General features: G+C 40.2%; 3 protein-coding genes across 3 annotated transcripts; 1 reads left to right on the top strand and 2 right to left on the bottom strand.

Annotated features, from left to right (window-relative positions):
• The first annotated feature begins 232 nt into the window (after window positions 1-232).
• LOC121877773 (pro-resilin-like) lies at window positions 233-1,295 on the top strand. The gene is made up of 3 exons (XM_042383634.1): window positions 233-296; window positions 482-619; window positions 925-1,295. Exons 1-3 carry the CDS (start codon window positions 285-287, stop codon window positions 1,204-1,206), a joined length of 432 nt encoding a protein of 143 aa, XP_042239568.1. The 5' UTR covers window positions 233-284; the 3' UTR covers window positions 1,207-1,295.
• Window positions 1,296-7,120: 5,825 nt separating this feature from the next.
• Window positions 7,121-18,497, bottom strand: LOC121877748 (adhesive plaque matrix protein-like). The gene is made up of 8 exons (XM_042383605.1): window positions 18,439-18,497; window positions 18,105-18,326; window positions 17,583-17,888; window positions 14,523-14,744; window positions 14,118-14,320; window positions 9,049-9,991; window positions 7,698-7,841; window positions 7,121-7,485 (listed from the first exon to the last, which is right to left on the bottom strand). The coding sequence occupies exons 1-8, from the start codon at window positions 18,448-18,450 to the stop codon at window positions 7,210-7,212; spliced, it is 2,328 nt and encodes a 775-aa protein (XP_042239539.1). The 5' UTR covers window positions 18,451-18,497; the 3' UTR covers window positions 7,121-7,209.
• Window positions 13,921-14,937, bottom strand: LOC121877739 (DNA-directed RNA polymerase II subunit rpb1-like). Its single transcript, XM_042383596.1, has 3 exons — window positions 14,854-14,937; window positions 14,523-14,744; window positions 13,921-14,320 (listed from the first exon to the last, which is right to left on the bottom strand). The coding sequence occupies exons 1-3, from the start codon at window positions 14,863-14,865 to the stop codon at window positions 14,009-14,011; spliced, it is 546 nt and encodes a 181-aa protein (XP_042239530.1). The 5' UTR covers window positions 14,866-14,937; the 3' UTR covers window positions 13,921-14,008.
• Window positions 18,498-18,825: the final 328 nt, after the last annotated feature.

The raw sequence follows: 18,825 nt of genomic DNA, 5'->3' as shown, positions 1-18,825 counted from the left end.
TGAAACATGAAGTAGCTCGAAGATGTTTCGGTTTGTCTTCATCAGCCATCTGGTGAGTTCGACGTGGAGCGTGAACTCTGACCTTCTGTTAGGTCAGTGAAGGCTACGAAGCTCATCACGCTTTAGACTAGTTCTCGCGGTCACTCCACCGCATAGAAAAAGTGATTCCTTTCCCTCTCACAGTTGGTGACGTCACTACGGGCCAAGTGGGTGGAGCTACCTGTATATAAATGGTGCCGAGCATCCCTGGGCATCAGCCTTCGTCTTTCCCAGCAACCGGTAACATGGTCCACAAGGTAAGCTCTTGTGATCGCAGCTAACGTAATTCTAGGTACACCTATATCGGCAAAACTCCAGATATCCTTCAAACAAAATTCCATAAGGTGCTCTAATACTTACGTCTGTAGTGGTGAAAACTGAAGAATCTACAAACAAAAGTGTGTACGTTATTTGAACTAACCTTAATTCTTTGGTATTACAGCTTTTCTTCCTGGCCGCCCTTGTGGCAGTCGCGTTAGCTGACAACCGCCCCACCTACAACCCTCCACCTCCCACCTACAACCCTCCACCTCCCACCTACAACGCTCCCGCTCCTTCCTACAACGCTCCTGAGCCTGTGGTAAGCAAAATATCCTATATAATGATATCAATTTCTTGAGATATATTCCAAAATTTTTATGAGCCCAGATATTCAAAAGATTTATTCTACGTATTCTAAGTTCGTAAATCCTAAGAGATCAATGTTTATATAAGGATTCTTACGTTTAGATGCTTTCAGCCTAATAGCCAGGACATTTAAAACTTCTGTCATTAGTTAGTGACTATGATTTTCTTCGCATTCTCAAAAGCATAGACGATGGCACATTAATATGGGGTCTTTTAATATTTCATATTTGACAATAACAATTTACGTCCCTGATGCAGGGTCCTGCTCAGTACAACTTCAACTGGGCAGTTAAGGACGACTACTCAGGCAACGACTTCGGCCACGATGAAACTCGTGATGGTTACGACACTCAGGGATCTTATTATGTTCAGCTTCCCGACGGTCGTCTGCAGAGGGTTACCTACACTGTGAACGGCGACTCCGGCTACTTGGCTCAGGTCGAATACCAGGGTGAAGCCCAGTACCCAGCCCAACAGCCCGCTCCCAGTTACCAGCCCGCTCCTAGCTACCAGCCAGCCCCTGGGCCCAGCTACGCTTAAATTTAATCACAGACTGATACTCGACGCTTTAAGTTTAAGAAATGGAATTATTTGCATATTTTATTATAAAATAAAGAATACAAAGCAAATATATGTATCTATCTCACTTATTAACATTAGAGAAACGGTCTGTTGATGTCATGAGTACTGTAGTAGAAGACATAAGTAGGCCGACACAATAATAACTTAAGTTATACGCTCAGTTATCTCTGATAATTTTTACTAATACCCGCTGTGGATTTTGGCAGGACTCAATGAATAACAATGAACAGGTAATTTACAGGGCTTATATAAATTTAGACACTAAAAGAGCACCTTTGTTTAAATCAGATCTTGAATAATTAGGCAGTCCACTGTTAACGAGATGTCAAAAGACCACATCCAAGCTCTGCAGTCAGTCACGGTAGCAAATACACAGTGTTTACTTGGCTTAAGATTCCTACTCCTAAATCTTTCTCGCAGTCGGATTTCTCAATAACATCGTTGTTCATCTGGAATCTGTTTTCCCTCTTTACATCTCCTATATTGAGTACTTTACATTTGTCCACATTGAATATCATCTGCCATTTTTCAGACAATTCGATAAATTTGTTTAGATCTTCTTGTAGTTTTGCGGAGTCATCGTCAGATTTAATTACACGCCCTATTTTAGTGTCATCAGCAAATTTACTTATGTTGCTGTCTACGACGATATCTACGTCGTTTAAGTATATACAAAATAATAAAGGTCCAAGTACTGAGCCTTGGGGAACTCCACTAGTGACGTTGCTCCAATCGGATTTAGTGCCGTTAATGCTCACTCGCCGTTTCCTGTCCTGCAACCACGCCCTAATCCATTTTAGAATATCTCCTTTAATGCCATGAGCCTCCACTTTTGTTATTAGTCTTTCGTGGGGGACTCTGTCGAAGGCTTTGCTAAAGTCGAGATATACCGCATCATACTTGTGCCCCTTGTCCAGTGATTCGAAAACGGATGAAAAAAATGTTAATAGATTAGTTAGACATGAACGCCCGCTTGTGAAGCCATGTTGGGAATCATTGATCAACTTGTGCTTCTCCAGGTGATTTCGAATAGAGTTTGAATGATTGCTTCCAGTAATTTGCCTACAATTGACGTTAGACTGATTGGTCGGTTATTAGAGGATAGTGATCTATCTCCCTTCTTGAAAATCGGTATTACATTCGCTATCCTCAGGATTCTGGTACTACACTAGTTTTTAAGGACATGTTAAACAACTTTGCCAAGGGCATACTAAGCTCTTCCTTACATTCCTTTAATACTCTGGCAAATATCTCATCAGGACCTGGTGACTTATTAGGCTTTACTTTGTCTATTTGCTTACTAACATCGTTACTAGTCACTACTATCTCGCTTAATTTATTTTCTTCGCTATCTCTGTATACAGTTTTTGCCACGAGTATCATGTTTAAATTTTCGGTGGTGAAAACTGTTGAAAAATATTTATTCAGATTATTGCTCATTTCTTCGTCGTTATCAGTTAGCTCACCGGTATCTGACTGTATTGGTCCAATCTTTTCTCGTGTTTTAGTTTGATACATTTGATAAAATCCTTTGGGGTTTGTCTTCGCCTCCCTTGCTATCTTCATTTCATTATTCCTCTTTGCTTTTCTTATCTCGGTCTTAACCCTACCCGCCAATACCTTATAATAATCTCGGGGGTAAACTTCATCACGATTTATTCTCCTACGTATAGCCTTCCTTTGTCCAATAATATTCTTTAAATAATTATTTATCCATTTAGGGTCATCATTGTTTGATCTAAGCTTTCTGTATGGTATGTTCTGCCTTTGTGCATTAAGTTGCTCATTATTTAAATTGTTGTGGAACTTGGCAACCTCAGATCTCGTTATCAGGTCTCCCGGTAAGGTGAGGTCACCCTCTGTGGGTACATTGTGAGAGGTAACCTCATGTGAGGTCATGTAATTCACCCCCAAGTGTGATACCCCTTCCCTCAGCTGCCTCTTCAAACTATCAAAGTTTGCCCTTCTGAAATCTGGGACTTTAGTGGAATTTTCCTTGCGGCTGCCCTGAAATTCTAACTGGAATCTTATTTCTTTGTGATCGCTGTTAGCAAGTTCATTCCCTACCTCGACATTACTAATGAGGTTTTCTCTGTTTAACAGAACTAAATCAAGTATATTATTACCCTGGGTGGGTTTGGTTATATGTTGGCTTAGGAAACAGTCCTGGACTGTTTCAAGAAAATCCTCTGATTCTGAGTCACCCGTAAGGTCAATCCAATCTATTTGGCTAAAGTTAAAGTCGCCTACTATACATACTTTTCTATGTATGGAAGCCCTGAGCATTTCTTCCCAAATAAGTCGCTCATTAACTCTATCTAGATTAGGAGGTCTATATATTACTCCTGTGATTAATTTTTCCCTACCATAGATTAATTCTATCCAAATTGTTTCTGTATTCCGTTCTGTTTTTATTACCTTATTTACACTTCACATTATCCCTGACATAGATTGCTACTTCGCCTTCTTTCCTAATCTGCCTATCGGTATGGTGTAATTTGTAACCTGCAATTTGGTATTCGACAGGTAACTCACGTGAGTCTAGGTTTATCCATGTTTCGGTGAAAGCTATTATATCGATTTTTTCGGTACATGCCAACGCCCTGCTTTCATCTATTTTGTTTTTCATACTTCTACTGTTTGCGTAGTAGACATTTAAGTTAGTCGTGTTCTGAGTCCTCTCTTTGTCTCGTTTAGGTTTTAACTCCCTGCCTAATTTAGTTTTGCCATAATTCCTAGCACTATTTCTCTGTAACCTTTCACTTTGTTTACCCGCTCCCACTGCAGTCTCCTCCACCCCCATGCTCATATGCTCCCTTAGCAGTTTAAAGACTTCGACATCTTTTGAACTGCCCTCTCGAGAGAACCAGCCAGGGTTGCGATCCCATCCTTAGACAGTTGCACCCCATCCCTAGCATAAAGGTCCCTTCTGGTTAATTTCACAGAGGAAAAACTAAACCATTGAAAAAAAAATGAAGAGAGATATCGGTTTACGTACGTTAAATCGCAGTACCTGAAACTTTACATTTGGTGAGCTTTACTATGATTTTATGATGACCAGTTTTCTGAACTGCTAAGGTCCTCTATACAAAAACAAAAGTTTTCTTGTTTTATATTTATTATCTGTCGAATATATTAAACGAGTCAATACACATTGTTGTATAACATTATTATCGAAATTGAGTCGGTGATATAGCCAACTCGTTCGTCCACTCGAGTCGCACTACCGTCATTCAGGAGAGACATGTTGGAGTTGAATATAGTTGCAGCCACCTGCTCTCCCCTCCCGTCATTCCGGACACCGCCCCCACCGCAGATGGTGAGCATTGAGGTCTCCAAGGATCATTTTTTTTCCTGGTAGTTGGTTGAATAGCTCCTCAAGCTCACTCCCAGCAATGAACCCGCCCTGCGAACAGTATAGTGAGCAGACGGCCACATAGTCAGACCGAAACTTGACTCTGCACGCCACAGCCTGCAGGTTCACGCTCAGGTTGATTCTCTGTAGAGCGAATTCACTCCTAATATATAGGGCTATCCCCCTTAGGTTGTCTCTCCTGTACGACGTGTAGTTGTCAAATACAGGTGGGTCGTCCTGACCCGCAAGTAGCGTCTCTGGTAGGCAAAAAACGTCTGGCCGAAATAATGACTTTAGTAAGTGAAATTGAGCATTTTTATTCTAGCACCTCTGCAGTTCCACTGGATGATATTGAATTTTAAGTCTGGAGGATCCGCCCCCCTGGTGATGACGTCATAAGTTCTGAGAGGCAACGCAGAACTTGAATAAGATACGATTATCTTGACCTCCACCTCCATACAGATAGTTTTCAATTCACACTCTACTTTGGCTTATGCTAAGACAAGTGGACAACTATAGATGTTTTTAAATATTCTTCATGTATCCTCCGCCCTCTAGGTAAGTATATCATGAATACGTCAGTATTATCGAGGAGACAAACTATAATTATCATTATTAGAAAAATCAGCGAGTCTCATGTATAATTATTCTATGAGTGCAAAAAACGAGCTCACGTTTTTTAGTCAATATTTCTCATGAACACATCATCATAAGTAATCAATAAGGTAAAGTGCCGCCTTATGGTAAAGCAGGTTGTAATCAATGAGTAGTTATGTTCTTATTCTTATTTTAATAATTTGCAACTTTTTGTTACAAAAAGAGGCCAACACATGAGTATCTTAACCAACTAATGTTGGTCAAGATACCTGGTAATAATATGCAGGGATTTTCAATCATTCACGCACATTATATATATATATATATATATATATATATATATATATATATATATATATATATATATATATATATATATATATATTTGGATTCAAGATGTCTTGAATAAAGACGCGTCTTGTTTCCATTTTCCCTATCAAGATTTATTTATCCACGTTTTCATTGTGGATTTACATGAATATATATATATATATATATATATATATATATATATATATATATATATATATATATATATATATATATATATATATATATATATATATATATATATATATATATATATATATATATATATATATATATATATATATATATATATATATATATAGCAAGTCTCACATACACAAATGCCCTTCAATATATTTCATACAACAAAATAAATAAATTAATACTAAATCATTAAAATTTTAAAGATTGTATCTATTCATACAATTCATTATTAAATAAAGAATACGTAAAGTAAGTTTTCCGTCTCACTTCTCACTTTTACTCCTAGAGAAAATAATTACCTGTACGCCAATGGTGTTATCAAATAACTTAAATCAGTTATCACTTATATTTATACAGTATATAGATGTGTGTGTGTGTGTGTGTCAATCTGTAGCTAGAGATAAACACTCAAAAACGGAGAAAAAAATTAAAGCGTGCATTAAATGAAAAATAAACTGATTTAAACTGTTTCTGCACCACATGACAACTGACTGTATTGCTAATTATCAAACCAACACCCATGAATGTCCTCGTCTACTTCCTTATTGTCTGCCTGGCACATCTCCGACATCCTGTATCATCTGCGTTATGTTACCTTTTCATTAATAAAGAATTTCCGAGATCCGTGAATGAGACCTAGTAGTGTATTCACTGTATTGGATACCATTATCTTCTTAATAAGGGTCTTGTAGGACAACATAACGCAATGTACAAAAATTTAACTTTTCAAAGATGATACATCCCTGTTTAAGTTAAGGGTTTGATGGGAACAGTACACTGCAATATACACACAATACCTTAAGCCCTTAAGGGGTAATTCTCGATAAAACTGCCACTCTGTCACGACCTTCAGAAACACAGAATGGCTCGTCAGTAACCTCCAGCAAGACAGGAGATGTAGTGCGGAACAAGCGTGCTGGACGGTATAACTAAGGTTAAGCATAAAGTTACACCCAGCACATCATCACAGTTTTAAGTTGCGGTCAGATAAGGAGTGTGAACTGCTACAGTGCCAGTTGGACTATTTTGGTTGACTTCGTTTATGTTTTTGGGCCGAAGTGAATTAATTTTTCATTGAAAATTCGATGCAATCTTCAAATCCCTAATTAACATGTTGCTAGAGAAAAACAGTATGTCACGTAAATCTTACGTAAATTGTTCCGTAACTGCAGGAGCTCACTCTCTGTTGTGTATTCATCAGTGGAAATGCTGGTGGACAGAAAACATACACACACTAGCCAGTATCATTTACGAAAAAGTCATTTAAAGAAGAACAGTGAACAAGATCTCTTCACTTAATTTTCTTCAGGTCGCTGTATCATGAAAATTAGAATTTTGTTTAGCTCGCGCAGGTTTTTCATTTGAGTAGTTTTTTGAACTGCAAAGGATTTTTGCGAAAAGAATTTTTTCTTGAAAATGTTTATTGTTTCTCAATAAGTTAAACAATTCTGTGCACATCATTGTAAATAATTATCGATATTCAGTCTGTGATATTGTTAAGCATAGCTGGGAGTGGGCTGATAGCTGGGAGTGGGCTGGTACCTGGGGGCTGGCTGGTGGGCTGGGTACTGAGCCTCGCCCTCGTAGTCGACTTGAGCCACATAGCCGGAGTCGCCGTTCACATTGTAGTTAACTCTCTGCAGTCGACCGTCGGGTAGAAGAACGTAATAGGATCCCTGAGTGTCGTAGCCATTACGTGTTTCCTCGTGGCCGAAGTCGTTACCGGAGTACTCGTCCTTCACTGCCCAGTTGAAGTTATACTGGGCAGGACCCTGAGTGTTAAGAACAATACGTTATTATCAACGAAAAATGTTAATCAGTGAGAGAAAATGTTCTATATAATTAATTATTAGGTACTGAAATTAAAGTGATGAGTTGTATCGTTAAATATTTTACACTATAATAAATATTTTTTTAATATAATTTTAAAAATATGTCAGCAAGGATATGGCAAGACGGGATAATTTGACGTAAAACCACTTACAGATGGGGCCGGGGCATTGTAGGAGGGACGTGGAGGGTTGTAAGAGGGTGTTGGAGGGTTGTAGGAGGGAGTTGGAGGTGGAGGGTTGTAGGAGGGGAGGTTGTCGGCTGAGGCCACAACCACAAGGGCTGTCACGAAGAATAGCTGCAACATTAAGAATATTAAGGATATATCTTTAAATATAAACTTATTTATAGAAATCTCGTACGTTTTTATACAAATATAGATATCACATTTTCACCTCTACATATGAAACACTCATTGTACCTTGAAGGACATGTTATCGGTGGCTCAAATGGGAGAAAACTGATGATCAGTGACTCTCGCGGAAGCCTTATATACTGGAGGATCCGCCCTCCTGGAGATGACGTCATAAGTTCTAAGAGGAAAAGCAGAACATTTTCCAAGTATAGAAGCTGTTCCCGACTTGCTTAAGACCCGATTATAATGACCTCCACCTCCATACAGATAGTTTTGATATATCAGAACCTGTAAAATACACAGTTAAGTCAATGTGACCAATGTAAACCCAGAAGTGGATTTTTTTATCGATAGTTTTGAGTTTACATTCTGTCATACTAAGACACGCAATGTAAACACGCAATTATAGTAATTCGGTTATTTATATAACACATTCATTTAAATGAATTTTCCCTTTGATAAGATAATATAGGGAACGTTATGAAGCAAAAAATCACTTGGGCTTCATAGAAGTACAAGTATGAGGCATGGTAAAAGTAACGCTGTTACATTTACAATAACCCTGACGACCAACCTTGATATATTTTATGCAACCTGACGAAGACCTACTCCATTGTTTGCCCACATGTCATACAGGCTAAATAACTGCTGAGTTCTTCTGTAGCATCCTTTCAAACTTCTGATTTAACAACTATTCAGAATAAACGGTTTCTATCACGATCAATAATAACACTCATTATCATGTGGCTTACCAGGGGCATGGTGCACTAATTACACCTGACAATACATTCTGCCTGGGATAGCTGACCATTTGTTGCTTATGTTCTTCGAAGTGCAATGTTTTTGTGTAATGCTTGAACTTTTTCCGGGGGTGTTGTAACAGTGGGTGAAGCATCCAAGGGTGTTGTAACGGTGGGAGAAGCATCAAAGGGTGTTGTAACGATGGGTGAAGCATCCAGGGGTGTTGTAACAGTGGGTGAAGCATCTGAAGGTGTTGTAACAGTGGGTGAAGCATCCAGGGGTGTTGTAACGGTGGGAGAAGCATCAAAGGGTGTTGTAACGATGGGTGAAGCATCCAGGGGTGTTGTAACAGTGGGTGAAGCATCTGAAGGTGTTGTAACAGTGGGTGAAGCATCCAGGGGTGTTTAACAGTGGGTGAAGCATCCAAGGGTGTTTTAACGGTGGGAGAAGCATCCGGGGGTGTTGTAACAGTGGGTGAAGCATGTGGTAGTGTTGTATCAATGGGTGAAGCATCTGGAGGTGTTGTATCAATGGGTGAAGCATCTGGAGGTGTTGCTTCAATGGGTGAAGCATCTGGAGGTGTTGCTTCAATGGGTGAAGCATCAAAGGGTGTTGTAACAGTGTATCCAACAGTGGGTGAAGCATCCGGGGGTGTTGTAACAGTGGGTGAAGCATGTGGTAGTGTTGTATCAATGGGTGAAGCATCTGGAGGTGTTGCTTCAATGGGTGAAGCATCTGGAGGTGTTGCTTCAATGGGTGAAGCATCAAAGGGTGTTGTAACAGTGGGTGACGCATCCAAGGGTGTTTTAACGGTGGGAGAAGCATCCGGGGGTGTTGTAACAGTGGGTGAAGCATGTGGTAGTGTTGTATCAATGGGTGAAGCATCTGGAGGTGTTGTATCAATGGGTGAAGCATCTGGAGGTGTTGCTTCAATGGGTGAAGCATCAAAGGGTGTTGTAACAGTGGGTGAAGCATCCAAGGGTGTTGTAACAGTGGGTGAAGCATCCGGGGGTGTTGTAACAGTGGGTGAAGCATGTGGTAGTGTTGTATCAATGGGTGAAGCATCTGGATGTGTTGCTTTAATGGGTGAAGCATCTGGAGGTGTTGCTTCAATGGGTGAAGCATCAAAGGGTGTTGTAACAGTGGGTGAAGCATCCAAGGGTGTTGTAACAGTGGGTGAAGCATCCGGGGGTGTTGTAACAGTGGGTGAAGCATCCGGGGGTGTTGTAACAGTGGGTGAAGCATCCGGTGGTGTTGTAACAGTGGGTGAAGCATCCGGGGGTGTTGTAACAGTGGGTGAAGCATCTGGACGCATTGTATCAATGGGTGAAGCATTTTGATGAACTTGGTTACTAAAAGCAAATGATGCCAGAAAATCGTAGACAAACATTCTTGCGAAGTGAGTTGAATTTTGCAGCAGACAGCGGCTAGTTTATTGTGCACCTTATATTCATCCTATGAGTGGCAGCCTAAAAAGCATTAGAGTAGAGGCCACAATGGATGTGAATAACAGACCCCAATGGTCAGGATATTGTGGCATTAAATGTTATATAATTTTTCCGTTATTTTTTTTTAATTTTGTTAATTTGTTCGCACCTGCGTGAGAGGTAAACTGTAGTGTGAGGCAATGTGTTTGGTCGTACACTTTGTTATTTAAATTTTCATGAGAGGCATTGAAGTAAATTGTGTGCTTAGTTATATACAGGGTGTCAGTAAATTCTGAAATATAGAATTATAATATTCTTATTGAGAAATATACATGTTTGTTTTTAAAGTCCCCGGGTGTTAATTTAAGAGTGGATATCTTATCCATATTTAACATTTAAAACTGCGACATTACCTTGAAGAACTTAGTATCAGTCACCGTAGAACGGGAAGATTACAAGGTCATATACCTGTATACAGTACATCTTAGACAGACTTTACCTCAACATTTTCTCCTTTTATCTCCAAATACGATTAAATAACTGACAAGCTTGACTGTACATAATTATTGTAGTATAACTATCCTGGCATATGCACATTAACCACTAATGTAATCCATTGTCATATCCTGAAGGAAAGATCTGCTGGAAACTGTCGGTCAAAGTGGTCATACTTGTAATTACACGCACACACGCACGCGCACAAGCACGCACACACGCACGCGCACACAGAGCCGCCACCTAACCGGAAAAACAGTAAGTGGGGAATGGTTGGCCAGGTGAACATCGACCTACATCCATGTCATAATTGACCACCCGACCAGCCTCACAAGGATCACATTCACAAACATTATCAACTGTGTGAATGGCCCAGTTAGTGAGATAGTAATTTGTCATTCTGATTTTTGGTATAATTATGTGCTTTACACAGAAATTTAACCTCTGTCTTAAACCAATCCTAAGCTATGCTGCCCGTAAAACAACTTAACCTAATGTATTTGTAACCTAATCTAACCAACGCTAGCCTACTTATAACCAAACTTAACCTACTAATATAATCTGCCTGTAGCATAACCTAATCTACCTATAATATGATCTAACTTCAATCCCATTGTGTGTGTGGAAACGTTAATGACAAAAGGTAAACTAACAATTTTCCATATCTTCAATTTTGGGGACAACATTGGATTTTTAGAAATATAATTAACATTAATCTTTTGAACTTCCGAATTGTTATTTAAATCGGCCAACACAAAGAGCATTAGAAGAGAAGGTTGACAGGTGAATTTTATCTCCTGGAGCTGTTCTTAAACTTTTCCAGGTAGGCCATCTGCTGTTGTACCGCCTACCAGTTACTCTTATTACCCATTAATATCGAAGAAGATGAAACAAAGACGTTTTATCTGCAGCATGGCATCATTTGGGGACACTAGCTCAGGGTAAAGTTTCTCAATGCTAATAGGTTTTGATTATTTACTTTTTGTGAAGACTTTCCTTAGTCTAGTGCGTGTTAATGTTGTGATAATGCTGGGTTAATGTTGTGTTAATGCTGTGTTAATGTTGTGTTAATGAATTACTATTGTAATAATGTTGTGTTAATGCTGTGTTAATATTGTGTTAATGCTGTGATAATGTTGTGTTAATATTGTGTTAATGCTGTGATAATGTTATATTAATATTGTGTTAATGTTGTGTTAATATTGTGTTAATGTTGTGTTAATGTGGTGTTAATGTTGTGTTAATGAATTAATATTGTGATAATGTTGTGTTACTGTTGTGTTAATATTGTGTTAATATTGTGTCAATGGTGAATTAATGTTGTGTAATGTGTTAATTTTGTGTTAGTCCCATGTGTCAATATTGTGTTAATATTGTGATAGTGTTGTGTTAATGTCATGCGGTAATGTTGTGTGAATGTCATGTGTTATTCTAGTGTTAATACTGTGTTAATGTTGTGTTAATGTTGTGTTAAAAATGTGTTAATGACGTGTGTTAATTCCAAGTGTTATTGTAAAGTGTTAATTTCATGTGTTAGTGTTAATTTGGTGTTAATATTGTGTATTAATATGTGTTAATATCGTGTATTAGTGTCATGTGTTAATATCATGTGTTATTAGCATGTGTTATTGTCATGTGTTAGTGTCACATGTTAAATGTGTTAATATCATGTGTTTATTATGTCATGTGTTAATATCACGTGTTAATGTAATGTGCTAACCTCATGTGGTATTGCCATGTGCTAACTTCATGTGTAAATGCCATGCGTTAATGTCTTGTGCAACTTTATGTGTTAATGTTGTAATGCAGTACGCAACAGCACCCGAACCCAAAAAAATAAATTGTTATTGGTCATTGTTCTTTATATATGTTCACTATTTGTATTCAGTACATAACACAACCAGAAGACCTCCACCCTGATCCTTTGTGACTCATCTAAAACATACTATAAACGCCCCACAGTTTCTTTACATAGTTTTAGTACATTATGTAGCCTGGGAGACACACTGAGAAGATTTAAATAAACTCAAGACATACGCATAGGTAGACCCCCTCAATCATGCTAAGAGAGCCAATGCAGAAGGAGAGTCATGTGGTTCAGCAGAGGCATGTGGTGTAACAGAGGCATGTGGGGTAACAGAGTCATGTGGTGTAATAGAGGCATGTGGTGTAGCAACAGGCATGTGGTACAGTAAGGTCTATATGGTGCAGTAGTCATGTAATGCAGCAGAGTCATGTGGTACAGCAGCCACGTGGTGTAGCAGTCATGTGATGCAGCAATCGTGTGGTGCAGCAGTCATGTGGTGCAGCAGTCATGTGGTGCAGCAGTCATGTGATGCAGCAATCGTGTGGTGCAGCAGTCATGTGGTGCAGCAGTCATGTGGTGCAGCAGTCATGTGGTGCAGCAGACATGTGGTACAGCAGTCATGTGGTGCAGGAGTCATGTGATGCAGCAGTCGTGTGGTGCAGTAGTCGTGTGGTGCAGCAGTCATGTGATGCAGCAGTCGTGTGGTGTAGCAGACATGTGGCGCAGCAGTCATGTGGTGCAGCAGAGTCATATGGTGCAACATTCATGTGGTGCAGCAGTCATGTGGTGCAGAGTCGTATGATGCGGCAGTCATGTGGTGCAGTAGTCATGTGACGCAGCAGGCATGTGATACAACAGCCATGTGATACAGCAGTCATGTGGTGCAGCAGTCATGTGGAGCAGCAGTCAAGTGGTGAAGCAGTCAAATAGTACAGCAGGGTCATATGGTGCAACAGTCATGTGGTGCAGGTCGTGGTGCAGCCAAGTGGTGCAGCAGTCATGTGATACAGCAGTCAAGTGGTGCAGCAGGGTCATATGGAGCAACAGTCATGTGGTGCAGCAGTCAAGTGGTACAGCAGGGTCATGTGGTACAGCAGGGTCATGTGGTACAGCAGTCATGTGGTGCAGCAGTCAAGTGGTACAGCAGGATCAAGTGGTACAGCAGGGTCATGTGATACAGCAGGATCAAGTGGTACAGCAGGATCATGTGGTACAGCAAGGTAATGTGATACAGCAGGGTCATGTGGTACAGCAGGGTCAAGTGGTACAGCAGGGTCATGTGATACAGCAGGGTCATGTGGTACAGCAGGGTCAAGTGGTACATCAGGGTCATGTGATACAGCAGGGTCATGTGGTACAGCAAGGTAATGTGATACAGCAGGGTCATGTGGTACAGCAAGGTAATGTGGTACAGCAGAATCATGTGGTACAGCAGTCAAGTGGTAGAGCGTGATCATGTACTACATCTTGGTCATGTGGTATATCGATGTTTTACTTGTTGATGGGGAATAGCATTAAGGATTTCGGTATATACACAGTACATACATATCAGTTTTAGTGATTAATTGTTTATTCGAATAATGCCATGCTACATACATGCATTTGAATATAAATAAGTTCAAATATCACACTGAGACAGGTTAAGCGTAGCTGGGTTCAGGCTGATAACTAGGAGTGGGCTGGTAACTGGGGGTGGGCTGGTAACTGGGGGTGGGCTGGTAGCTGGGGGTGGGCTGGTGGGCTGGGTACTGGGCCTCGCCCTCGTATTCAACTTGAGCCACGTAGCCGGAGTCGCCGTTCACGGTGTATGTAACCCTCTGCAGACGACCGTCGGGAAGCTGAACGTAATAGTATCCCTCAGTGTCGTAGCCATTACGAGCTTCATTGTGGCCAAAGTCGTTGCCGGAGTAGTCGTCCTTCACTACCCAGTCAAAGTTGTACTGAGCAGGACCCTGAAAGAACATATCACAACATATCAATATCAGTATACTATAAAATCGATCATGTGACTGAAGTATTTCGTACATAGATTCACTTATTCAGAATATATTGGATAAGTAACTTCTCACCTAAACGCCCATATTGCCACATGAACAAATTGCAGAATTGTGTTTATCAGTCTAGGAAAACTGGAGCAAACGTGCATGGACTTACTGTTGGGGCCGGAGCGTTGTAGGACGGAGCTGGAGCGTTGTAGGACGGATCTGGAGCGTTGTAGGACGGAGCTGGAGCGTTGTAGGACGGAGCTGGAGCGTTGTAGGACGGAGCTGGAACATTGTAGGACGGAGCTGGAACATTGTAGGATGGAGCTGGAGGATTGTGGGAAATAGGAAGGTCTGCTGAGACGACGGCCACTAGGGCAACCACAACGAAGATCTGGAATGCAAAAACTTTACGTATGAGTAAATAATCACTCAAATAAAACCTTGAGTTTCTAGCCACTAATGTTGCAATACTTGACATTCATTTGAATCTGGACCTTTACCTTAGACACCATGTTTTAGGTTATCGAGAAAGAAGGAGACTGATGTCCAGCGATGCTCACGCCCTCATTATATACCAAAGGCTCCATCCAAGCGAATCCATGGCGTCATACATGTTAGGGAAAGGTAGAGTGACCACAGAGAATGGAGGTAGCCCCCAAAAATTGCCTGAGGAACAAACAGTAACCTTGATGAAGAGTTTCGTGACCTCCACCCCCCCCAGGTGAGAAATTGTGCCCTATTGTATTTGTGAAATATTATTATTTGAGCGTTTACTGTGGGTTTTTTCTCACGTTGCGAGACATCTTCTGTGATACTTTGTGACGTAATATTTTGGAGTCTCGTGTCTCGGCTTTCAATGTATCATAGCATTTCTTCAGGCACTTGACTAATGGTGATAATCCTAATCACGCGATGCGGTGTTCTCTTACCAATTCATTGTTTCTGGTTGATACAGTTCTGCATTCATACTTCTATTTTCTCTCTCTCCTACTACAACTTGTCTGAAAATGAAAATCGAATTCAAGTACATATCATCTCTGTAATAAGACCACACCTGTTATGAAAATTTTGTGTCAGCAGCATTTATATCACGCGAATTTTACACCACGATCCCTATATGAAGTTACAGGGTAATATGCAAGCAGCACTATCCATCACATTCTCATATCTTCAAAACTGTATACCAACACTAATCGCTCTGTCTCTGATATAAGATTTTTTTAACATAATTTTCACACCTTCCCCTGTTTTATAAGAATTAGATGATCAGGTTTTACGAAATATTGCAGCTTGTCACTTGATTATTATCACAATTCGTTTTTTGTCGACATTACATAACCGGATGTTTCCCTTGAACTGATTCTATTGCTGGTCACCTGCTCCCTGGGTCACGTGTTTTAATGACAGTTAATGCTTTAATCTTATTTTCTTTTCTTTATTTAATTTTTTTCGTAATCGTTTTCCTTCTTTTTCTTCTTCATTACCTTTTCACAGCCATGAATATAGATATGTGTAGCCAGGATACAGTCGGGTTGGACAGTATATCTAATTTTTTATCCAATAAAAATTTTAATATTAATTCCTATCTCTTATTTACTATTATTTAATCATTGACATATTTTTCGCCTGACTTTAGAATATATGATATTCCTCAATTATAGGTGAACTCAGTCAGGAACCTAAAAGCTTCCATTATGAACAAAATATTTATTTTTTAACATTCTGTAAAATTCATTTGTACTGGATGAGAGACGTATGAAGTTTCATTGCGAGTTAGATTTCTAAGTTATCATAAGCGCCAGTGATAACCTTTCCAAGTATCATAGATAAATACATCGAGGGTGAAATGGCAGGATCGTGTTAGAAATGAGATCATACGAGAAATTGTGAGCATACAAGTACCATGTATTGATGGATGGCTGATGAGAGACCGATGGAGATGGTAGGGACACATCCTTCGTGTTCACCCTAAGAGAATAATAAACGAATCTGTGAGGGACACACCTGGGGGAACAAGAGGACCGATACCTACTGGGATTCAGACCATGAGAAGAGAGACGGAGGACGACATGACTGAGTGAGCTTAAGATCGGGCTGGTTGACATGATTACGTGGAGGCCTTTTGTGTTGGAGGCGGTAAGAGGTAACAGGTTAACTTTTATGTTAATATCATAATTGACTCACCATCTGTCATCATTGATTAAAAAAGTAAAAAAAAAATTCACAGCGAAATTAATGGTTGAGGTAGCATATTATGACACAGTTTAGGAATTGACTCGACTTGTGCGGTTATTCGTGAATTATGATCTCTAATTATGAATCACAGTTAAACCTCTATATGACGGACTATATGAAGAGAAAATTATGTTATATCAAAGTGTCTGTTAGATGTGAAACCTCCATCTAACGAACTACATAGGCGAGTCATAGAGAGAGGAAAGTCATCCTCAAGGAAAATTCACTTGTCAGTGATGTCACATCTTAGAAAACTATAATCTGTGAGAGGCAGAGAAGCATGGCTCTTAAATTCTTGAAGAAGAGGATCTTATCTCAATCATATCCCCACATCCTCCACCAATCCACATAAATTTTCGACTTAATATTTACTTCAGTTTAGCGAAATAAAAATTTTTAAATTCTACTGTGATATAAAACAATACATATTAGTTCCCAAATGAGTCAAATTTCGGCTCTTTGACAAACGCTTGCGATGTTATACAAATGTCAGTGTTAATACCGCCATATTAATGCAATGAATCGAACAGGAGTCAAGTATTTTAACGGACGACGGAAACAATAATCCCTAAGATGTCGTCCCTGGTATAACAGTCATGACTCATGTGGTATAGTTGGGCCATGTGATATAGCAGAGTCATGAGGCATAGCAGGGGCATGTAGTATAGTAAGGTCATGTGGTATAGTAGGGCCATGTGGAAGAACAGAGTCATGTACCAAAACAAGGATATGTGGAAGAACAGAGTTAAGTGATAAAACAGGATCATGTGGTATAGCAGGGTCATGTGGAATAGCAAGTTCATGTGGCACAAAAGGGGCGAGTGATATAGCAGTGTCACGGTGTCTTGTGGGAGAACGGGGTCATGGATCTCTGGGTGTATGCCTGGTGAGTGTCGCAGAGTATCATCAAGGATTTTGATACATATAAACTTCTGGCTGGTCATTTATTAAAAGTATAAATAAGGTTGCATATGAGTCTGTGATTAGACTAAGCGTGGCTGGGAGCGGGCTGGTAGCTGGGAGCGGGCTGGTAGCTGGGAGCGGGCTGGTAGCTGGGAGCGGGCTGGTAGCTGGGGGAGGGCTGATGGGCTGGGTACTGGGCCTCACCCTCGTATTCGATTTGAGCAACGTAGCCGGAGTCACCGTTCACGGTGTAGGTAACCCTCTGCAAACGACCGTCGGGAAGAAGAACGTAGTAGTTTCCTTCAGTGTCGTAGCCATTACGACCTTCATTGTGGCCATACTCGTTGCGGGAGTAGTCGTCCTTCACTTTCCACTCAAAGTTGTACGGGGCAGGAGCCTGGGAAAGAATTATATGATAACTAATAACGGTCAAGTGAGTCTTAATTTTTTACGTTATTATTCATTGTATATTTAAATGTATTATTTAAAATATATTAGAATTCGCAAGTAATTGGTACCTTAAGACATTAACACATGAATGAATTCGACGAATTCTATTTAGGGAAAGTGATTATCAATGTACCAGAACTGAAAGAAACATATATGCACATACTGAAGGGGCTGGGGCACTGTAAGAAGGAGCGGGAGCATTGTAGGGTGGAGCTGGAGCATTATAGGCTGGAGCTGGAGCGTTGTAGGATGCAGCTGGAGCATTGTAAGATGGAGCTGGAGCGTTGTAGGATGGAGCTGGAGCATTATAGGCTGGAGCTGGAGGATTGTAGGATGGAGAAAGATCGCCTGAAGCGACGGCCACTACAGCAGCCACGACGAAAATCTGTAAGGCATGAATGTTTTTGTTTCATTAAATATTAATAATACAAAACTTTAGGGAATTTATTGCATATAAAGTTACAAGACTTAAAACATTTAACAATCTGGGACCTCACCTTAGACGCCATGCTTTAGGTTGCCAGAAAATGAGAGGACTGATGTCCAAAGAATCCCATGCCCGCTTTATATACTGATGGCTCCACCCAAGCGAGTCTTGACGTTATACATGTGATGGAAAGGCATAATGACCACAGAAATTGGCGGTAGCCCCCAACACCTGCCTGGGGAGCCACACTGTTACCTGAACGTGACGAGCTTCACCACCACCACCGCTGGCCAAGGTGAGAAATGGTGATCCATTGTATTTTGAGGAGTATACGTTTAACGCTTTTCTACAACTATTTTAACGTTATGAGACGACTTTTATCATATATTAATATGATTTTCGGTGTCTCAAGACGGTCCTTTTGACGTCTCGTGGTATAATTTCAAGCAGGTGACTA

The sequence above is a fragment of the Homarus americanus genome, unplaced genomic scaffold (assembly GCF_018991925.1).
Source record: "Homarus americanus isolate GMGI-L3 unplaced genomic scaffold, GMGI_Hamer_2.0 scaffold24523, whole genome shotgun sequence".
Taxonomy (NCBI): domain Eukaryota; kingdom Metazoa; phylum Arthropoda; class Malacostraca; order Decapoda; family Nephropidae; genus Homarus; species Homarus americanus.
This window is presented reverse-complemented; position numbering and strand designations above follow the sequence as displayed.